Source organism: Sarcophilus harrisii, chromosome 6 (genome assembly GCF_902635505.1).
Source record: "Sarcophilus harrisii chromosome 6, mSarHar1.11, whole genome shotgun sequence".
Lineage (NCBI taxonomy): Eukaryota > Metazoa > Chordata > Mammalia > Dasyuromorphia > Dasyuridae > Sarcophilus > Sarcophilus harrisii.
In genome coordinates this window covers 187,468,382-187,490,757 of record NC_045431.1, presented here as the reverse complement: position 1 = coordinate 187,490,757, position 22,376 = coordinate 187,468,382, and the positions used below count along the sequence as shown (strand labels likewise).

Here is a 22,376-nt window from a genome sequence, read left to right as displayed (position 1 = left end):
ATCATTCTATCTTTCCTTAGTTGAGGTGATATATTATTTCATCCTCAGGCAAAGAACTCATTTATTATTGTGTATTCTTTAGTCTATTTTAATTTGTATAGCTTCTCTGATTTCTGCTGGCCATCTGTTTTTATAAAGATATCCACTAGCTGCTATTCATGAATGCTTTTTGTACAACCAATATTTAGTGAAAGGGAATTAGGTTGGCGAGAATAAGATGCTAACTGTTCCCTTAAAAGTAAACAGAGAAAACTAGTTCTGATGGGAATTATTATCTCATTGTATGCATAGACTAGACCTTTCATAGATCTAATTCTAACCTGATATTATTCTTGAAGCTAGCAAAGAAAAGGAAACATTGTCCAATCACAGCAGTATTATCTCCTACTTGTTCTCCCTCTATAAAGTAGCTGTTGGTGTTGATCCAGTCCTCCTTATCCTATCCCCAAAGACAGAAATCACAGCCTCCCTCAGAGATAATAGTGGCAAGACTCTGGATTATCTTCTGTGCCTCACAGAGGCCAGCTATATAAACATAAATATATATATATATATGCATATATATATGAGAATGACATGTATCTAACCCCATTTGACATATAACCAAGACAATCAACTAACAAAATATATGACTAAATGTTATTCTATAATAATTAAGTAATAGAAGGATATGAACAAATATTTCTCAAAAGAACTGTAAGCCACTAATATCCATATAAAAGAATCTTCCAAATCACTAATAAGAGAAATTCATATTGAAACTACCTTGACTTTTCACCTTACATGCAGAACATTGATAATTACAAATGCTGAGAATAGCCAATATTGGAAGGGTTGTGGAAAGATGAGAACAATCATGCATTGTTTGTAGAACAGGAATTATTTCAAACATTCTGTAAAACGATTTGAAATTATGCCAAGTAATTAAGTGAAATACCCATACTCTTTGGCCCAAAGATTTCACTGCTAGTTACATAACTCCAAGGACTATAATGATTAAAAAATTAGAACTACTATCTACAAAAATATTCATAGCACAACTTTTTGTAGAAGCAAAGAAAAAAGTGGAGAATGGCTAAACAAATTGTGAATATAATAGTATATTACTGTGTTGCAAGAAACTATGGACCTTATGAATACAAAGAAGCATGGAAAAACTCTTATGAATTAATACAGAGTGAAATAAAAAGAACCATGAAAGCAATAAAGACAATGACTACCACAATATGAATGGAAAGAACAAAAAAACAAAGAAACTAAATGCTGCAAAATTATAATGACCCAACTTGGTCAAAGAGATATGAGATGATATCTTCTCTCAATTATTATTTTAAAATGTTTATTTATTACAAGCCATTATTATGTCTTCCTTTTACTACCCATAACTTGTTGAACAATTTTTAAAAAAACCCAAAAAACTTTCTCAAGAAATTTGCATAGTCCAGCAAAGCAAATCCCCATGTTGTCCAAATCCAAAAATATATGCCTTATCCCACATTTTAATAGAATGTGAAGACCCAATACCAATAGAAGCACATGTGCACATCTCACACACACACACACACACACACACACACACACACACACACACATTATCTCTCTGTATACACACAATTGCAAGTTTGTAAAAACTCTCCTCCTTTAGTATTAATTAATTCTAAAGTTATCCACAGCATGAGGTACAGGAATGTTTTTGCCAGGTAGGAACTCCATATGTGGAAGGTGGAGGAAATGACACTGCTGAAAGAGAAAACCTCAGGAGTGAATGTCAGTGGGCCATTCAGACCCAGAGAAAGCACTTACCAACACAGTATTCCTCTTGCAAAGCTTTCGGGACAGACTAATTAAAAAAAAAAAAACAACTGCTTTTGTTGCTGAAATAATTACTTTGTTCTTGTGCTGTCGCTTTTTTCCTTTTTGTATAATCTGTGGTTTTCTGTGTTTGTGAAATGAGACAGATTCTCCTCCTACTCACTGCATGCAAGCACTGCTCTGTGTACCTTATATCTTCTCTCTCCTGGGCCAACCATGTTTCAGCTGATAGAGAGCCAATTAGGAATATGCTTTCAGGCACTTTAAGCTTTTAAAAACTGCTATGTCATTTCAGCATCTTAGAACTGAAAACATATTACGCACAGTTTTTAAAACGCCTGTGAAAATGTAAGAACATAAAACAAAACCAGTATTTTTATCTCTGCTAACTGCAGTCTAGAGAAGCATCATAATAAAATCATCTTATAACTTGCAGAATCTATTTTTCTCACTATAAAGTAGAAACATTGCTTGAAATCATTAATTGTATATGTTTTGTTAAAAAATGTTTGGTAAAAAAGTGTGAGAAGTCTATGACCTTTGGAAAAATGAATATGTGTATGTGACAGTGAGAGACAAAGACAGATATGAGATCAATAGACAGAGATAGACAGATAAAGAGACAGAGAGGGACAGGGGAAAAAAGAGTCAGAAACAGAGAAACAGAGATAGACAAAGACACAAAGAGAGGGAGAAGAGAGACAAATAGAGTCAGAGTCTGAGACAGATACAGAGAATTTTTGGAAAAATCAAATTTGGAAGTGACAAAATGGCAATTAAAATAAACACGGTGGACTACAAGAAGTTACTAAATTTAACTTGTATATAAGAAGCATCATAAACACATCACTGATGATATATATGACCAGAAAAAAAGATGTGGGACAAATTTAGGTTGCTTCTCTCTAACTGATGTGGTTAGTTGACCTATCAAACTACTACCTTCCTTTAAAAATGACATGTCTTTCAAGGCAATTGATCAGTTATGGTAGAATTTGGTGGGATACAGAAAATATGCATTCCTTTACCAAAAGACAACATTGCTACTCTATCTTCCAGGAATATAGTTTGAAAGCAGGGGTGCTCACATATATCCTTAAGGGCTTGGTTTGGTTTTTTTCCTCCAGAAGCTGGTATATTTGTCCCCTTGGGAAGAGAGTTTTTATTTCCTTTTGGGCAATTTATATCACAGATGATGTTACCTTTTCAATTTCTGCTACACGAATCACTGATGTATTCAACAGAGAACTAATTCAAGGAATTATGTGAATATAATATGCCACTTTTAGCACTGCTAATATTAAAAAAATAATGAAACAATGTGGGTCACATGCATAAAAATAAAAGTACTATAAGAGCCTTTGACCTAAACTAACAACAGAACTTAGGCTCAACAACTGATCTTAAGTTCCCCTTATCTAAAAACAACTCAACCTCTATCATCTTTGGACCACTACCACTAGAACATTACAGAAGTTAAAAGCTAAGCTTTAAAAGGCTCATGGATTTTTAGAATAGATAGCATATAAAATTTTGTGGAATTATTTATAGCTATAACATCTTATTAATTGAAACATTAATATCTTAGTAGTAAAACACCATAAAACCCACCTTAGTAATACCAGAACCTCTCTCCCTGATCCTCATACCCAATGATACAGGTCATAAGTCATAGACTCTTAAGATAGAAAGGGTTGTTGTAACCATATAATTTAACTGCCCCATTTAACAGAAGAGGGGGAAAAAAAGTAATTTTTCAGAAGTCATACTAGCAATTATTAACAAGCCTGGAATTCAAGCACATTCTTTTTATAAATTAATTGTTTGAATATTTTAGTAAACTTTTCTATGGTTAAAAGAAACCTTCATTTAATTGGAAAAATGTCCTAGTTTCTTCATTTTAAGTTTAGGTTTCTATATGCATGAATATCTTACTTGTGTTGAACTCAACTACATGGAAATCTTTCACATAGCCAAGATCCAAAAAAAAGAGGGGAAAAGAAATATTTTTTTCTCATAACACTTTTCATAAAATCATTTGTGTCTTTGTGAGTTTATTCTTAATTTAAATAAAGATCTAAAAAGCTATAGTATAAAAAGAGCACCAGAGATCAAACAATGACCAGAAAAGTCAAAGAGAAATATCAGTAAGTCCTTAATCCAGTCCAGGAATGGACAATAAAGAACCATAAGGTGAAAGTACAAAAAGAGAAACCCAAACAACTACAGGTAAATGGGTCAGAAGTCTGCAACTGTGCCAAGAATAGAGACTGGAGATATAAATAAAAAGAAGAAACTACTTTGAAGAAATATTATAGTTCAAAAGATGTTCAAGAGATAAACACAGAAGAAAAACAAACTGAACTCCGTAATAACTACAAGCAGAATCTCTATGAAAAATAAAATCATTTGGCCCACAAGGACTATAAGAATACTTGGAAGAAATTAAGGAAAAGATTAAAATAATAGAAATATAAGTGAAAAAAAGGAGTTCTGGAGGAAATAATTGAAAGGAGAATAAATAGCTTAGAACAGAAGGTCAAAAACTTTACCCATCTAAGGGACTAAATGAGACTGAATCAGATTGAACACAATGAGACAAGGCAAAATATTAGAATAGAATCAAAAGATGGGGGGGGGGAGGTATCTCCTATCAAAAACAAGAAACCTAGAAAAGGTCAAAGAAAGTTGATTTAAGAATCATTGGTCTAGGGTGCAGCTAGGTGGCACAGTGGATAAAGTACCAGCCCTTAAAGTCAGGAGCACCTGAGTTCAAATCTAGTCTCAGACACTTAACTCTTCCTAGCTGTGTGACCCTGGACAAGCCACTTAATCCCAATTGCCTCAGCAAAAAAAAAAAAAAAAGAATCATTGGTCTACAAGAAAACCATGAACAACAACAACAAATGAAGAATATGCTTAAAATGTTTAAAGCAATTACTTATAACATCTGAACAGAAATGTTGAAGAACAAAAGATGGAAAAAAGTATAATAGTTTTATCCAGAAGACAGTTCCATAACATTATATGTAAAATTATAAAAATTTGAATGTTTTAGAAAAATTTTTCTAAGGTTAAAAGAAATCTGCATTTAATGAGAAACATTTACTAGTTTCTTTTTTTTAAATTTTAGGTTCCTGTATTTCAGGTCACTTCCTGAAATAAAACTCCAAAATAAAACCTTTGTGGAATGATATAGTCAAAATCCAGAGCTTTCAGATCAAAAGTGAAAAAATACTAAAAGCTAGAAAGATGTGCACAGAGAATGATCATTTAGCTTAGCTTACTAATGACAGGCACAATGCTAAATGCTTTGTAAACATTACCAACAACCAAAATTTCACAATAAAGAATACACAAAATCTGACAGGTAATACTATAAAGGAAAGAAAATCTTGCAATCCAATACACCAAAAGTCAAAATACAAATGCCTACTTACCTTGCAAAATTGAATATAAACCTAGTGGGGAAAAACTGACTTTTAATAGAACAGAGAACTTTCAATATTCCTGACGAAAAGACCAACATTTGGATAGAAACAGAAAATTTGAAATGTAATTTACAAGTCAAAAAAACTTATAAAGATAAATTTTTTGAATGAAGTAGAAAGGATAAAATTATGATTAAATTCTCACATTGAAATGAGGGAGAAAAAACAAATGTCCCTTCAGAATCCTAATGACTATCAGTGCTGGGCTATAGTAATGCATGCATACAAAATTTCTAGCATCTCTGTTGGCTTTTATATCCTTCCATTGTTTTAAAAGTGGAGGTATCATAAATCATCTCCCAGTAGGGGGTCTTCTTCCGGACTCTAACAGTACCTTTATTTTGTGACCAACTACTATTTCATCTCATGACCAATATAGGCTACATTCTTTCACTTACACTCTTAATACTTTCATATTCACCAACTCATTATGGAGTGGAAATCAAAAGACTCCTTGCTCCTTATTGCTACTTCCAGAACCTCCCTGAATGCCCTTGAATAAGCAGGCTCCTCCAGGGAGGTGCAAGCTTTACAAATTTATAATACAATCCAAATCATGGTGATTATTTTCCTTACATCCTTAGGGCAGTTTCCTTCCTTTCTCAATGAACTTAGTGTCTGGCTCATAGATACTTTCATTTCTTGCTCTTATAGAAGGAATTTCAACAGACATATTAATACCTCATTAAAAACATAACATTTCAGAAACTCAATCTATTCAATCCCCATGATTTATTCATCTACTCTACCTCAATCATACAAAGAGATATGTATATGTATATTTGATTTTTCCATCACCCACAGGTATTACACTTCTATGGCACACTATATGGTACTATGGTACACTTCTATTCTAATAATTTAAGAATCACTGGACTACTAGAAAGTCATGAAAAAAACACAGAATCTAAAAATAATATTTCAAGGAAACATAAAAGAAAACTGCCTAACTTTCTTGAACTAGAAAGTAAAGAGGAAATTGAGGAAATTGAATACATCTATTAGTCACCTCCTAAAAGAAAACTCAAAATGAAAATTCTTGGGAATATTATAGCCAAAATTCAGGTCAAAGAAAAACTGCAACTAGACAAAGAAAAAGAATCTAAATACCAAAGAAACATGGGATTACACACACTTCAGTAAACACCAATATAAGGGTGTGGAAAGCTTGGAATGTGATATTCCAAAAATCAAAAGAGCTAGCCTTACAACCAAGGATAACTTAACTAGGAAAGCTGAATATAATCCTACATAAAAAAGGAAACCTTTAATGAACTAGATTTCCATGCATTTCTAATTAAAAAGACTAAAGTTGTGAAGAAACTCCAAAGTTCTTAACACAGGAATTAAAAGAAACATTAAAAGATAAACATGAATGAACAATGATTAGAGATTCAACAAGAATAAACTGTTTACATTCAAATATGAAGAGAGGCTACATATATCTCTTCTGAAATCTCTCATTAATAGGGATCATAGGAGTTTATTTAGGCAGAGAACCTAAGAAAGATGCTGGCACTGGGTAGAGCTGGTGCTGATTGGCAACTCTATTGTCCATATGTTGCTCTAGATCACAGTTCTAGTGCTGAGAGGAGTGCTAGTCATTGCAGTTGCAGAGAAGCAGGTTAGTATTACATCCAAGAATCACCTAGTCAGCAAAACTGAGTGTAATCTTTCAAGGAAAAAATGGATGTTAAATTAAATAGAGAACTTTTAAGCATTCTTGATTTAAAAAAAAGATCAGACCTGAATAAAAAATTTAACATTCAGACAGAAGAATAAAGGGAAGCATAAAAAGATAAACATGAAATATTAATCATAAATGGCTAAATAAAGTTACACTGTTTATGTTACTATATGGAAAGATGATGTATGTAACTCATAAGAATTGTATCATTATTAAGTTAAAAGAATTTTACATACAGGTTGTAAGTGTGATTAATTATGAACAATTTGGCTATTCTGCTCAATACAGAGGTCCAAGACAATTCCAAAGGACTCAAAATGGAAAAATGCCATCTATCTCTGAAAAGAGAGTTGGTGAACATTGCTTGCCTTTTCGGTAGGTAAGAGAGAGTATGAAAAAATGAGAGAATTTGAAACTTAAAATTTAAAAAGAAAAGAATGTTAATAGCTGTGTGACTCTGGGCAAGTCACTTAATCCCAATTACCTAAAAAATATTAAATAAGTAAGTAAAATTTTAAAATAAAAGTAAAATGGAAGGATGGGAAAAAAGAAGAAAAATGAAAAAGATGTGAAAAGATTTTTATCAGAAACTTTTTAGCAGTAAGATCATAATCAGATCCTAAAAGCAATCTCAAATGTGCTTATAGAATAGGTAGAAAAAAAGCATAGATAGTTAAAACAGTAATATTATACCAAGTTAAATAGAGAAAATCCATACAGGAGACATAATTGTGCATATATTCTCAAGGATTTTATAGCAATGTAAGAAATCAAAGTTGTGTATGGAGGGAGTGGTAAACCTCAAACCTTACTGAAAAAAAAGTGACTGATAGAACATCAGTAATTATCAACCTATATGTTTACTTTCCCTTCTATACAAAATTTTATGAGAAATCATAAATGTGTCCCCACATGCATCAAAAACAACGTACCAGAGGATATTAGCAGGAAATAGATGAGCATTTTTGTAAGCAATATTCTACCACAGGCTTTATTTTCACCATCACACAAATGACTGAAAGATAAAGAATACAAGATTCCCCTCAAACTACTTATTATGTAAAAAAGATTGGATGCATCAGAACAAAATGTCATCTTAAAGGCTATCTTTCAGAAGAGCTAACCTATCTGGTAATCAAAATTATTCATTGTTCCTTGACACATGGAATAAAAAGATAATCTTGTTCAGTAATTCTCTTATCATAAATATCTGATCAAGTATAAAACCTCAAGATGGATTGTCACCAAAAAGGTATATTCTGTGGTCAGGAAGAAAACCTTGTACAGAATCCAAGTTGAAGAGGGATTCCCTGTGAAATCTTCCAGATGCTTTTGTTTAAAGATAATATCATGCTGATTTCATGAAGCACTGGAACACTGGAGAGACTTCGGAAGAGATCTGTAAGCACTCAAATATTCTGACTTGATCATATGAACAGGAAAGCATAAGTGGAAGAATATCTTTTGCCCAGATTATGGCATTACATCAGATGAACAACCTACAGAGCTCATCTGTCAGTATTTATATCTGGAACAGACAGTACAAATTAACAATAAGTTCCATATCTAAATAGGATGAAAACAGTAGGGTGAATTGTATTCAAGAAATGGTAAAGTTCCTTTAATAATCCTAATCATCTCCCAGAACACAAAGGCCCATCTTTTTAGAGTCAATGTTCTAGTGTGATATGGCTGTATAACACTGAATACAGCAGTCTTTGAAAAACTGAAAATGAATATTGCACAGATGACAATGCCTCTGATACATATTAGCAGACCATAACATACAACTTAAGGAGAACCATTAAAGAGCAAGAGTGAAAGATATAAATAAGAGGACGGATCAGTGAACTGGTACAGAGAAGTGATGTCAGGTGTCTGCCAGACTGTTCCATTAGCATATATGTGAAGTCCAAAGTAAGCATGGAAAGTCTCAAGCACTCCTGGGACTTGATTTGAAGGAAGGCATTGTCATTAAACAATCAACAAATTAAGTGGGCTCCAAGGATACAAATACAAATGGAGCCATCCCCAGTTGTGAAAGGTGTATACTTATTTTAAAATGCCAGATATCACCAAAAAATTTAAAAATCTTCAAGGAAATACTTGTTTCCAAGACTTTTTCACTCATTTTAATTTGTCTTTCCTGTTAGCACTGAGTTCCTTAGATAACTATCTGACTCCTAGGCAGTTGGCTCAAAATAGCTAAAAATGACAGTCTGCCCTCACCATTAAGTAGGTTCTAACTCTGTGGCCAGAAAACTATTGTCTCAAGTAGCTGAGTAATTCTTGATAACAAGAATCAGAATCTTTAGATTTAACTGAGGGAAAGTCTATTCATAGACACAATAAAGTTGAAAGTGGAGCTCTATTCCAAAATGTCCTGAGTAAAAATCATATAGCTCATAGTATAAATTATAAGCCCTTAAAAAAGAAAACATAGCAATAAAATTACTTCAAAATAGGAGGAAATAGACTCTGATGGAATGAAAATGTATTTAAAAATCAGGGATTTACTTTTTTTTAAAACCACAAAATTAGTCATCTTAGTGATCAAATCAGACCTTAAAATTATAGATATGTGTTAACTGGACCTAAGAAAATTATTCTCCTTTTCAGAAAGGAGAATTTAATTTAATTCAATAAAATTTGCTTAAATGATTATTAGCTAGGCTTACTTTGAATAAGCTAGGCTTATTCTTGAAAAGGTAACTACAATATGTAATATTATAAAAGAGTACTGATGCTAGAGTCAGATGACCAAATTGAAATCCCGCTTCTGACACCACCTGTGTTAACATTGGAAAAGTAATTTACCTTCCCACATTTGTAAACTCACAGGTCTGCATGAGATAGATAGACTCTAAGTTCCTTCTGTCTCTAAATCTATGATCCTGTGGTTCTTTTACAAATGCATTAGAGAAATAGGGGGGGAAAGTGCTATGTGAGGCCTAAGGTGGGAAAAGGATCCCTTGGTATAAGGGCAAATAAGAACTAGGCTTCAAGGATAGGATAACATTTGTATTAGATTTTATAAAATAATAGGAATGAGGAATGACAAAGAGTCATATAGACTGGAATGTAGAATGTGTAGAGATATGTAAAATGAAATCTGGCTGGAAAATCTGGGTGGCATAAGCATTGAAAAATTGCTTTGGTGCTAAGTGAAATGATCAGGACCAGAAGATCATTATTTACTTCAACAATACTATATGATGATCAATTCTGATGGATGTGGCCCTCTTCACCAATGAGATGAACCAAATCAGCTCCAATAGAGCAGTAATGAACTAAACCAGCTACACCCAGGGAAAGAACTCTAGGAGATGACTATGAACCACTACATAGAATTCCTAATCCTTCTATTTTTGTCCACATGCATTTTTGATTTCCTTCACAGGCTAATTGTATACTACTTCAAAGCCTGATTCTTTTTATACAGCAAAATAACTGTTTGGACATGTATACATATATTGTAGTTAACTTATACTTTAACATATTTAATCTGTATTGGTCAACTTGCCACCTGGGGGAAGGGGTGCGGGGAAGGAGGTAAAAAGTTGGAACAAAAGGATTTGCAACTGTCAATGCTGAAAAATTACCTATGCATATATTTGTAAATAAAAAACTATCTAAAAAAGAAAAAGAAAAAAAAGAAAAATTGCTTTGGAAAGGACAACCTTTTCATGACCTACAATGTGCAATGAAGATATCCCTGAGGAAGAGAAACGAAATACAATTTTGCAAATATTTCTCTTAAGAATTCAGGACAGAAATCTGGTATTTTAAAAGCTTGAATAAGGAAAAATATATCAAAATTATCATTTTTTCTTCTACTAACAAAGACTATAAAATGTAAAATTTACTTGCAACTCATTTAAAGATTTTATGCAGGAGGTAAATAAGTGTAAAAGACTCAGTGTCCCTGAAAATGTACATATCTGTGAAGTTGTATAAATAAAAATAAATTAGGTTTATTTTCACAATTCTTAAGTTATAATCTAAAATGATTCCACTAGAGGCAGAATAAGTAGTGCTAAGAGTCAGAGATACAATTATTATTCTAAAGGGAAAGAATATATAATAAAATGATAACCAAAAGTGAATAAATTTTTCTCAAAAGTTATATGAAGGGGGGAAGACAAAAAAACAAAGTTCTGTTAAAAATAAACACCATTTTCTAAATTTTCCTTTTATCAAGTGTAATTATGAAGTAAATAATATACAGAGCAGAGTGGCACTAGGTTTCATTAGAACTAATTGGTACTATAACATCCTCTCTAAAGTGAAAATTAGCCTCTAGAGTGTTAAGAGGCAGTTCAAACCTGATTTAAAAGATATGAAGCTTGTACAACCTTATAAACTAAAATATGTAACACAAGCCTACATTTTATTATATGGCCAGTATATAGCACCATCGTGTGGCCCATGACATAACTATTTCATGCTGTAGTTCAATTAAATAAACATCATAGTTGAAGGGCAAGATTATATATAGTTTAATCTTTTGTAAGAACTCTGCATATTTAACAGCTTTGCAGATATGCTTATTGCTGTCATGTAATGTGATAATTTTGAAAATGTTTTAAAATGTGCCAAATTGTCCATCCTCTCTCCAAAAATGGAAGCTTGTTTAATTATTTAGAAGAAACTATATAAATCTGTTAGTTATTTGGCTTAGGTTAGATGAATTTCAAAATGAAATTATCAAATGTAACAATCTCAGTAATGATGAGATAAATATATTTGCCAAGTTCCAATTTGTTATTTCTGTCTCTGGCACAATCAATTCTTAAGCACTGCCAGCATTTGAGTCAGAATTAATAAAAAGATTTAATGAAAGGGCCTCATTATCACATTATAAAATAATCTACTTTGGTCAGATTTAATTTAATTAATTAAACCAAAAGATAAACCAAAGAAAAAATTTAAGTAAAAATTAAAGAAGAAAAGGATTCACTAAATATGACACTTGATTAAAACAAATGAAATCTGACTACCCCTTTGTCACTACAACATTCCACAATCATGGGAGGTCCTAAAATGAATTCAATTATATAAAATAGCCTTTAAAAGCTTCAATCCAAAATTGTGGCATACCAATGGCCTAGAAGAAAAGAATATGAGAATAAAAAGGGAACTTGTTACCTATTCCTTCCCTGTTTCCTTCTTCAATATACTGTATTACAGGTGGTCATCCAGTCTTTCCTCAAATACTCTCAGTGACAGTATATTCACCACCTCATAAAGTATGTCTATTGTTTGGACTTCTCCAGTTGTTAAAATAAAAACCAAATACTTTCTTACAATAAAAACCAAAATAGACTCCTGTATTTTTCAACTATGAGCCCCAGTTTTATCTGAACAAAAGAAGTCTAATGCCTCTTCAAGAGTATAGTTATATGACTGTGAAGGAGTGCTATAAATCAGTGGTTTGTCTCAAAAGTTTTAATCATACAGTCCATACATAATTTTTTTTACCATTGACATCCAATGTAGTATATTTACTTCTTTATAAAAATGCAATGTACTACTATACAAATAATTATGTACATTATAAGGTTTATATAAAATACAAATTGAAAAAATTTAAGATGAAGAAAAATTATTTAATTTTAAAGTCAAGAGGGAACCATTAGAGTTTATTGATCTAGGAACTATAATGATTAGATCTGAACTTTGGAAAAAATATTTAGGAAGCTGTGTGTAGAGAATAACCTAGAGAAGGGAAAAATTTGAGGCAAAAAGACCTACTAAGAGATTATTGCACATTACTGACGGAGTTGTGAACTGATACAACCATTCTGGAGAGCAATTTGGAACTATGACCAGAGGACTATCAAAATGTGCATACTCTTTGATTCAGCATACCACTACTAGGTCTATATCCCAAAGACATCATAAAAGAGGAAAAATGACCCACATGTACAAAAAATGTTTGCAGCAGCCCTTTTTGTAGTGGCAAGAAACTAGAGACTGAGTGGATGCTTATCAGTTGGAGAATGGCTGAATAAGTTAAGTTATATGAATGTTATGGAATTATTGTTCTACAAGAAATGATGAGCAGGCTGATTTCAGAAAAGCCTGGAAATATTTACATGAACTGATGCTAGGTGAAAAAACCAAGAGAACGTTATACACAGGAATAACAAGATTATATGATCAACTGTGATGGAATTGGTTTGTTTCAACAATAAAATGATTTAACACAGTTCCAATAGACTCATGATAAAAAGAGCCATCTGCATCCAGAAAGAGAACTATGGAGACCTTTTGATTGTTTTTTCTTTCTCCTATTTTTTTTTCATTTTGATCTGTCTTTTCTTACCCAGCATGATGAATATGGAAATATGTTTAGAAGAACTGCACGTGTTTAACCTATATTAAATTACTTGATGTCTAGGGGAGGGGTGGGGATAGAAGGAAACACAAGGCTCTGCAAAGATAAATGATGAAAACTATCTTTGCTTGTATTGAGAGGGGGGAGAAGCCATTAAAAAAGAAGAAAAAAAATTGAGTATGGGACAAAGAGGGAAGGAGAGTGATTGATGGCATTTAAGAGGTGGAAAGTTGTACCTTCACAGTTGCTATAGATGCCAAAGTAGGTTTAGGTTATAACCATCTTGAGGGTCCCACATTGAAACAGTTATATAGAAGGCTTGTGGTAAGAGGAGGAAGAATTGAAGAGAAATGTTATCATTGTGTTGGATAAAATCCAATCCAATTCAACATAATGGTTGCAACTGGATATAGATGTGGGTAGGCAGCAAATCATTTTCCTACTTCCAATTAATTGATCACAGATCATGTGAAATGGATTCATCTTAACCTCTTGAGTTTATTCCATTGAGATCATTGCTAATAAAGGATATTTATACACTAGATGAGTAGGACTAGATCATACTTAAAGTTCCTTCTAAGCTTAAAATTCTATTTTTTTCTATGGCTTTTTGACCTAGTAAACAAATCTATTCTATACCTACATCATGTGGTTTACTAATTCCTAGTCATGTGCTTTCAATTATTCTCTTTACTCAGAATGCCCTCATCTATCTTTCATGCCTCTATGTTCCAGTATTTCTTGACTAACTGTTAAGTCTGGACTAGCTCCCTGGAGGCCTCAGGATCAGCCAGAATCAGGATAAGTAAAAGTCCCTGGCCTTTAGGGGGAGGAGTGAAAGAAGCAGGCAAACTGCCAGGAGTTTTGCTAAAGATCTGGATTCTGGAGTCCAGAATCTCTACCTTTCTCCTCCTCATCCTGCTGCCAAGTGAAATCTGGCCTTTCTGACCCTACCCTCTAATCCTTGCCTATGATTATCTTAACATCAAACATTGAGCCAGCACCAATAGTGAGAAAAGCCATTTATCCAAACATATGCTAATAGGGTCATTGTCTCATATCGAATAGGTAATTAGCCTTAAGTGCTCGGTTGTCTGATTCAAGCATACCTTTTTCAGAGTTTCAGTCCTTTACAACTAACCTTATATAATTCAAATAAGTACTTTTATACAATGCCCTCTGATTGCCATAATCACATAGGTATGCCTTTGAAGTAGGATGGTAGGAAAGAAAGTAACAGATATTCCCAATAACCCTAACAAATGCATCAGATTGTCTATAGACAGCAGTTAACAACAGGGAGAATACAGATCTCTGGGATACTGTTTATCCTTAATCTGATCTCTATATGATAGTTATAAAGTTAATCACACTGAAAGGCTTTATAATGAGGCTGATCTATAGCTCTATTTAAATATTTACAGGGCACTTAGACTTTTATTCTCTATTAATTCATCAATCAAAGGTATAAACTAAGTATAAACAAGGTCTAGTCAGCCTGACTCAATCGAAAACTTTCCAACTAGATGCAATAGGAAGTATAAAAAGATTGGGTGAAAACAGTCATATCTTGTGGCATCTGAATAAAAATGAGTTAATTTAGAACTCAAGCATTCCGGTGTCTGATCAAAATAGAGGAAAAGAGTAGTTCCAGGCAAACCCCTGACAAGAAATGGCTTTGGAAGAAGTAGAACCTCTGTCTCTTTATCTCCACACCTGTGAAAGTCTGAAAGATTTTGATTTCCTATCAGACTTCTATCAATCAGGATCAGTAGTGATTACAGCAGTGTCTCCACTTTGTACCAAGGACAAAGTAATCATACAGAAAAGGTCAATGAAGAATTCTATAAGTAAATTACATCACACCTCAGGAGAACATTTTGAAAACTCCAGCAAAAATATTTCAAGGTTGTGAGTTACTCTAGCTATAACTATGCTCTAAGTTTTAGTTATCTTTCTCTTGATTCTGTACGTATTTTTGGGAGACTGTGTCACAGATTTTTCAGTGAATGTTTTATACCAACTATTCTTCATTTACTACATTAGAATATACTCCTTTTTGAATGCTAATTAAATTTAACTGATATCAACTAATAATCATTAGGTCTTTTGAGTTATAGTACAAGAAAGGACCTATATGAACAAAAATATTTATAGTAGTCTTTTTTTTTTGTGATGGCAAAAAAATTGGAAATTGCAGGCAACCCCATCAATTGGAGAATGGCCAAAAAGATTGTAATATATGATTGTAATGGAGTGTTATTGTGCTTTAAGAAATTACAAGTTGGATGGCTTCAGAAAAATGTGAGAAAAACCTATATGAACTGAGGCAAAGTAGAATAAGTAGAAACAGGAGATCATTGTACACAGTGATATTGTAATGATAATCAATTGTGAAAGACTTAGCTACTCTGATCAATACAATGATCCAAGAAAATTTCAAAGGACTCATGGTGAAAAGTGCTATCCACCTCCAAAGAGAGAACTGATATATTCCAAGTTCAAATGAGAGCATAACTTTCTATTTTTCTTGTTTTATCTGTCATATGGAAATATGTTTTGCATGATCTCATATATATAATTGACATTACATTACTTGCTTTTTCAGTGAGATTGGGAAGGAAGGAGAGAATTTGGAACTCACAATTTTTAAAAAAAAGAATGTTAAAAAATAAAATTTAAAAGCAATAAAAATAATCTTGACTCTTAATTAACTAATTATAATTAATGCTAATAAGTACTAACAGCTCCCTATTACTTCTAGGATAAAATATAATCTTTTCTGGTTAATTTTTAAAAACTTGTTATAACCTGGTTCCAACCTACTTTTCCAGCCTTATTATGTATATTACTATCGCTTTCATATGCTATAGTATAGCCAAGGTAGACTTCTTGCTATTCCTCCAGGGTGGGTATAACTGATAACACTGTAAATTGAAGAGTGGTGAGGAGTAAGTCCTATATATCAAAGAGCTCTTGGCTATTAGTGCCTTTCTAGACATAAAGGTAGAATAAAAAAATAACAATTATTGTGCATTTATATTTGACTTTTCTTGATTGAGAACATTCTATTGGAAATGAACAAATGCATTTTTAGACACAGTTTCTAATATCTGAGAGAGGAATAATCATATTTATTTCTTAAAAACTAACTTACAGGTTTCTTGGCTGAAAGTCTGCCACTCACAGTTCCAGTCTGATTCCATGTTGATGTAATAAACCCCTTTAACAATAAGAAGAATCACTTTAAGATCAATATAATTTAAAATTCATCTAACCATTTTATCCATTTGACTCCTTAGAAGATAATAGATGTGATCTTTTATGGACCCAAAGGGATTTCCAGGTCTAAATTTTCCCCACTGCAATGTCTTTGGGTTTGGGATTGGGATTGGGTATTACTCAATGGGGAGGGAGGACAATGTTCCAGGACCAAATAAGTCCTTATAATAGGCACAGGTTAACTAAAGCACAGAGGGAAACTAATAACTAGCTGAACATATATATTACAAAGAATCCTAAAGTTGCCCATAATATGTAAAACACATATTTGTATACTAACTATTGTTAGTATATTTAATTATTGTTAGTATATTTATGGTTTAAATTTTGGAGAAATAGTAAGCTATTCTCATATATCCCTTTAAAATTAATAAATTTTATACTTTTAAAAATGCTTACCTTGTTTAAGGCATATAAATCTTATCTGTTTGTATATAAAACACACTGCCAATCTCAATCTCAATACTCATTTTTTTCATCATTAAATTTTCAGTCTAGTTACCTTTCTCATGCATGACAGCAGCCCATCCAAAAAGGTTGATTTGACCTTATGAATCTAAGTGATTTAAAAAAAATTAAGTCATTTTCTCTTTTAAACAAAAAAATTTCAGATGAAAACTCACATTTTCGATAATAAAGGACTTTTCAAAAATCACTAGTAAATGACACTAAAATATAATTTTATGTTGGCAAAGGTAACTCATTTAGGGTGAAGGGAATCAGTGCAGTAAATTCCTTAAAGTCTCATGCTAGCCACCGACAATATTTTGATACCCATTTAAGATTCAAGTGCACAGTGGCTTACAGTTCATGGACAGTAATTTCACCAGTGTGGATACTTGTGGGTGGACTATAAAACTTTGTAGTATGTCCACTATCACCAGCAGTAGCAGCAGGTGAGTGGTTTTTGAGAATTGTTGCAGCTAAAAAATTCATAATCCTATAACTACTTTAATGATAAATATCTCCAAATTTAGCAGGTCCTTAAACAAAAGATTTATAATCCATCACCAGACATTTACTGAAAGTCTTTCTTTCTTGGTAGACAGTGTCAGAGCTCTCACTCCACTGACATCACCATCAAGAAACCCTGGGTCACTTCCATGCAAACATGAGGTGAAGTAGGACTTAGTGGAGATACATAATGACAATTATCTCAAATGCAACAAAATATAACAAATGTTACAAGCAAGTACTGAGAAGATACAAAGTTTAGATAAGGTGTGGGATTCTCTCTTGAAAAAAAGTTTATTATCTTCCATTTGAATTGTCTTATAAAGATTCTCAAGCCTGCCTAGAAGGATTGGGCATTAAACACTGAGATCTTTTCTCAAACTAAACTGCCAAGCATTCAAAATTTACTGTAAAGAACACAGTTCTGATAGGCTGGCCACATTGTTCAAATCCAAATGCACACTTAGACCATTTTAAATGACTATTTTAGAGAGAGCTCACACAAGGCAAATGTTTACATGTTGTTCAAAAGAAGAAGTACAAGGACACTCTCAAGGGTTTTTTGAAAAATCAGGAATCAGTTGTGTGACATGGGAGACACTGGAAAAGGACCACCCAGCATGGTATACCCACAACAAAGAAGGCACTGTGCTCTATGAGCAAAGTAGAATTGAAGTAGTTCAGAACAAACATGAGTTGTGCAAATTCAGAGAATCCATCTCAAATTTTCATGTAAACCATTTGTGCCTGTAGTGGAGCATTCTAAGCTTGTGTTGGCCTGATCAGCCACAATCAGATCCACTGTAATTTGATTCTAACAAAATGATGCCATTTTCATCCTCTTTGAGCATGAAGGACGGACAACAACCAACTAATCACTGTCTACCGGGGGAACTCAGAGGTCACATGTGTCTGGATCTCAGTTTCCTTGTAAGGTCACTCCTAGCTCCATATCTATTATTTCAGGGGGCAGGATAGTGACTTGGCCAAAGTCATGCAGTTATTAAGTAACAGATACCATTTGAATTCAGTTCCTTTAATACTGAGACCAATTCTCTTTCATAATCTGCCTTTTTATATAAGAAGATATATGCCATCAAATAGGGCTCATCATTGTTGTGAAACACACAAGACAAAGTTAAAATCTATAGATGTGCTATTAAGGGGCCAAACTGAAAAGGGCTTTAAGACATTTTAACTGTCCAAAAGGATCTCTATTACTAGATTCATAATAATCTATTAGATATTTTGAGATCATATTACACATAGAATAATATTCTCATTTAAAAGAATGTTTTAATGCCAAATATATTTTTAACTATAGCTTAGTAAGTATTCTGATCTTTTAAAAGAAAAAATATTTCATACAAGTTAAATGCTCATCATACTAATTCTCCCCACCCCCTACTCTCTTCTCTTCTACCACTGGGACATTATGGAATCATATTGCCCTACAAAATAATAGATAGAAAACCTTCTCTATCAATTTCTTTAATTCTCATCTTCATCAAGCATCTGCCTTGCTAGGTCAGAAATTGCTCACCTAAGGCTAGGAACCTTCAACCAATGCATTTTCCCAAGAGGATTTTGCAGTCATCTTTTCAAACAGCTTCCAGAATAAGTTGGCTGATGAATGGAACCTCTACCCAGTGTGGGAATACAATAATAAAAAAGGAAAGACATTCTTCACTCCCTATGTAAAGCCATGAAAAGTATCCATCTATGGAATTACTAAAAGCAGAGAATCAAACACAGTATTCTTATTATAACCCATTTTCCCTGCCTTGGTCTTTCAAGCAGGTCTTTTTGTAAGGAGACATAACCTTTAATAGGCTGGGGACAAAAGCGGGGAATGGGTCCCACCTTTTCATGAATGGGGAAATTGTCTTTATACAAAAAGCCTGCTTTGCACTATAGCTCAGAATAAGAAAGCAACAGAGCCAGCATTCTGACTGCAATACAGCAAATAACTACCACCATTAAGGAGACCTTTCTATCCTTATTTTTAAAAAAATAACTTACCTGCCTATATTCTAAAATGATCTTGGGTAAAGGATGAAGATCTTGCAAAGCATTTAACTAGAAAATAAAAATAAGTATTGACAATTCCTTCAATTCAATAAATATTTGTTAAGTATCTATTACATGTAAGTCACTTTTAAATACTTGAAATAAAAATGAAAAATAACATTGTCTCTTCCTTTTAATGACCAAATAAGAGATTCAGATAAATTGTACTAGGAAACTATTAGAGGAAAATGTCATTGTTAATTGGAGAATCAAAGAAGGATTCACCGATGACTTATTCTGAGAACCAGGCTGTAAAAAAAGAGAATTTCCAATATTAAGAAATGAAGGAAGAGCACCCTCCAGGAATGGGAAGGGGACTGCCTGTGTGAATGCAGAGGCAAGAGAATGAATTCAGCATTTAAACTACGAATTTTTAATTTGACAAAACCTAAAAGTAGATATTTAGTTTATGATATTTCCCAGGAATGAAGTTTTGCAATAATTCACCTCCCTGTTTTGTTTCTAATCACTTCTCACTTCTAAAAGCATTTTAATGATCCAGCCAAACTGTTCTGAGAATACATATTCTACTTTCCCACTTTTATATTTTTGCTTATATCTTGTCCTTATTGTTTTCACTAAAAGTATTCTCAACTCCAACCACTGAAATTCTACTCATTCTACAGGATGTGGTTGAAATAGAATGTTGCCCAGAAGCCCTTTCTTGATCTTGCTTCTTGGACCTCAAAAAAGAATTTGTTTATACTTCTATTATGTACTTTCCAGATCCTATTTTATTTAATAATTATTTATGTGCGTGTCATATATTATTCTTACCAGCACCACAAGACTGCTTATCCTTGAGGGTAGTACTTTTATTTAGTTTTCATTTCCCTTTCAATTCTCTTTTTAATTTTTTAGAATATTTTATTTTACTTTTCCATAATTACATTAAAAACAATTTTAACATTCACTTGCAAAATTAATTTTTGAGTTCCAAATTACCTCTCTCTTACTTCCCCACTCTTTGAAAGGGGAAGCACTTTGATATAGATTTTATACACATAGTTATACAAAACATATTTCCATATTAACCATGTTGCAAAAAAGAACACGGACAAACAAAAGAAAAAATAAAGTTTAAAAATTATGCATTGATCTGCATTCAGACTCTTATCAGTTCTTTTTCTGTGGGTAGACAGCAATTTTTTAGAACTGTCATAAACTGCTGATTCCTGAGAAAAACTATGTCATTCACAGTGGATCACTGTGCAGTACTGCTGTTACTGTGTACAATGATCTCCTATCTCTGTTCACTTTGCATCAGTTCATGAAAAAGAATTCTGCTTGTCATTTCTTATAGCACAATAGTATTCCATCACAATCATATACCACAATTTGTTCAGCCATCACCCAATCAATAGGCATCCCTCAATTTCCAAATCTTTGCCATCACAAAAAAGCTGCTATAAATAGTTTTTTAACTTAATGTAACCAAAATTATTCATTTTATATCCTGTAATGCTCTCTATCTTTTAATTGGCAATAAAACTTTTCTCTTGTTTATTTGTCAGATTTATGGAAAAAGGAAGAATTTAGGACCAAAGAGCTATATAAAGAGTATTACAAAATATAAAATAGATAATTCTGATTATATGAAAAAAAAATTTTACACAACTAAAATTAAAAGGCCATGAAAAGTGAAATGAATAGAATTAGGAAAACATTAAACACAGTTAACAGCAATATTATATGAAGAAAATCTATGAATGATTTAGCTATTATCACTAATACAATTATCCAAGATTTGAAAACTGAGGCCTTTATCAGAGAAATACTGCAAATTTTTTACTGTGAATTTTTTTCTATAAAATTTTATCCAAAGGCCTAATGAAGAAGCATACTATATAACTCCAAAGAACACATATTATTGGAATACAGAATAAAATAAAATTTCCAAATTTCCAAAAATGACAAACACAAAAATTGAAAAATTCAATTTCTTTCTTTCTTTTTTTCTTTTATGCTAGGCAGAAAAGAGCGAAAGTTAGAACTTGGAACTCAAACCTTTAAAAACCACAAATGCTAAAAAATTGTTTTAACATCTAACTGGGGAAAAATAAAACATTAAATAAATGAGAAAAAAGAGTAGGAGTTATAAATAAAACTTAATTGTTGCCTTATTGTTGAATGTAACAACTAGTTGGTGCAGAGTATATAATCTAATTAAAGAATTAGTTCCATAAACCCTGCCCAAAAAGTTATCAAATTGTGCATATCCTTTTGTCACACAATGTCTAATGGGTCTGTACTCCAAAGAGATCAAAATAAAAGGAAAAGGGCCTATATAGGCAAAAATGTTTGTAGCAGCCCTTTTCATAGTGGCAAGGAACTAGAAAATGAGTAGATGTCCATCACTTGTGGAATGGCTGAATAAGTTATAGTATATGTATGTAATAGAATATTCTTGTTCTATAAAAAAGATTAGCAGAGTGATTTCAGAAAGGCCTGGAGAGACTTACATGAACTGATGCTAAGTGAAGTGAGTAGAACCAAGAGAACATTGCACACGGCAACAACAAGGTTATGTGATGATCAACTATGATGGACTTGGCTCTTTTCAACAGTGAGGTGATTCAGGCCAATTCCAATAGACTTGTGATGAAGAGAGCCATCTGAATCCAGATGAGAAGGCTGTGGAACTGAATGTGGATCACAGTAATATATATTCATCTTACTTGTGTTTTTCTTTCTCATTTTTTCCCTTGTAATCTGATTTTTATGGTGCAACAAGATAATA

At 32.7% G+C, this 22,376-nt stretch overlaps 1 protein-coding gene across 1 annotated transcript in view; it reads right to left on the bottom strand.

The window, feature by feature from the left end:
- The window catches only part of POLN (DNA polymerase nu), a 303,684-nt gene that overhangs the window by 199,286 nt on the left and 82,022 nt on the right, over window positions 1–22,376 (bottom strand). The window contains exons 12-14 of the mRNA XM_031942946.1: window positions 19,589–19,645; window positions 17,115–17,168; window positions 16,488–16,553 (exon numbers count right to left, since the gene is read on the bottom strand). Of these exons, the coding sequence (XP_031798806.1) occupies window positions 16,488–16,553; window positions 17,115–17,168; window positions 19,589–19,645 (177 nt within the window). The remainder of the gene's footprint in view (window positions 1–16,487; window positions 16,554–17,114; window positions 17,169–19,588; window positions 19,646–22,376) is intronic.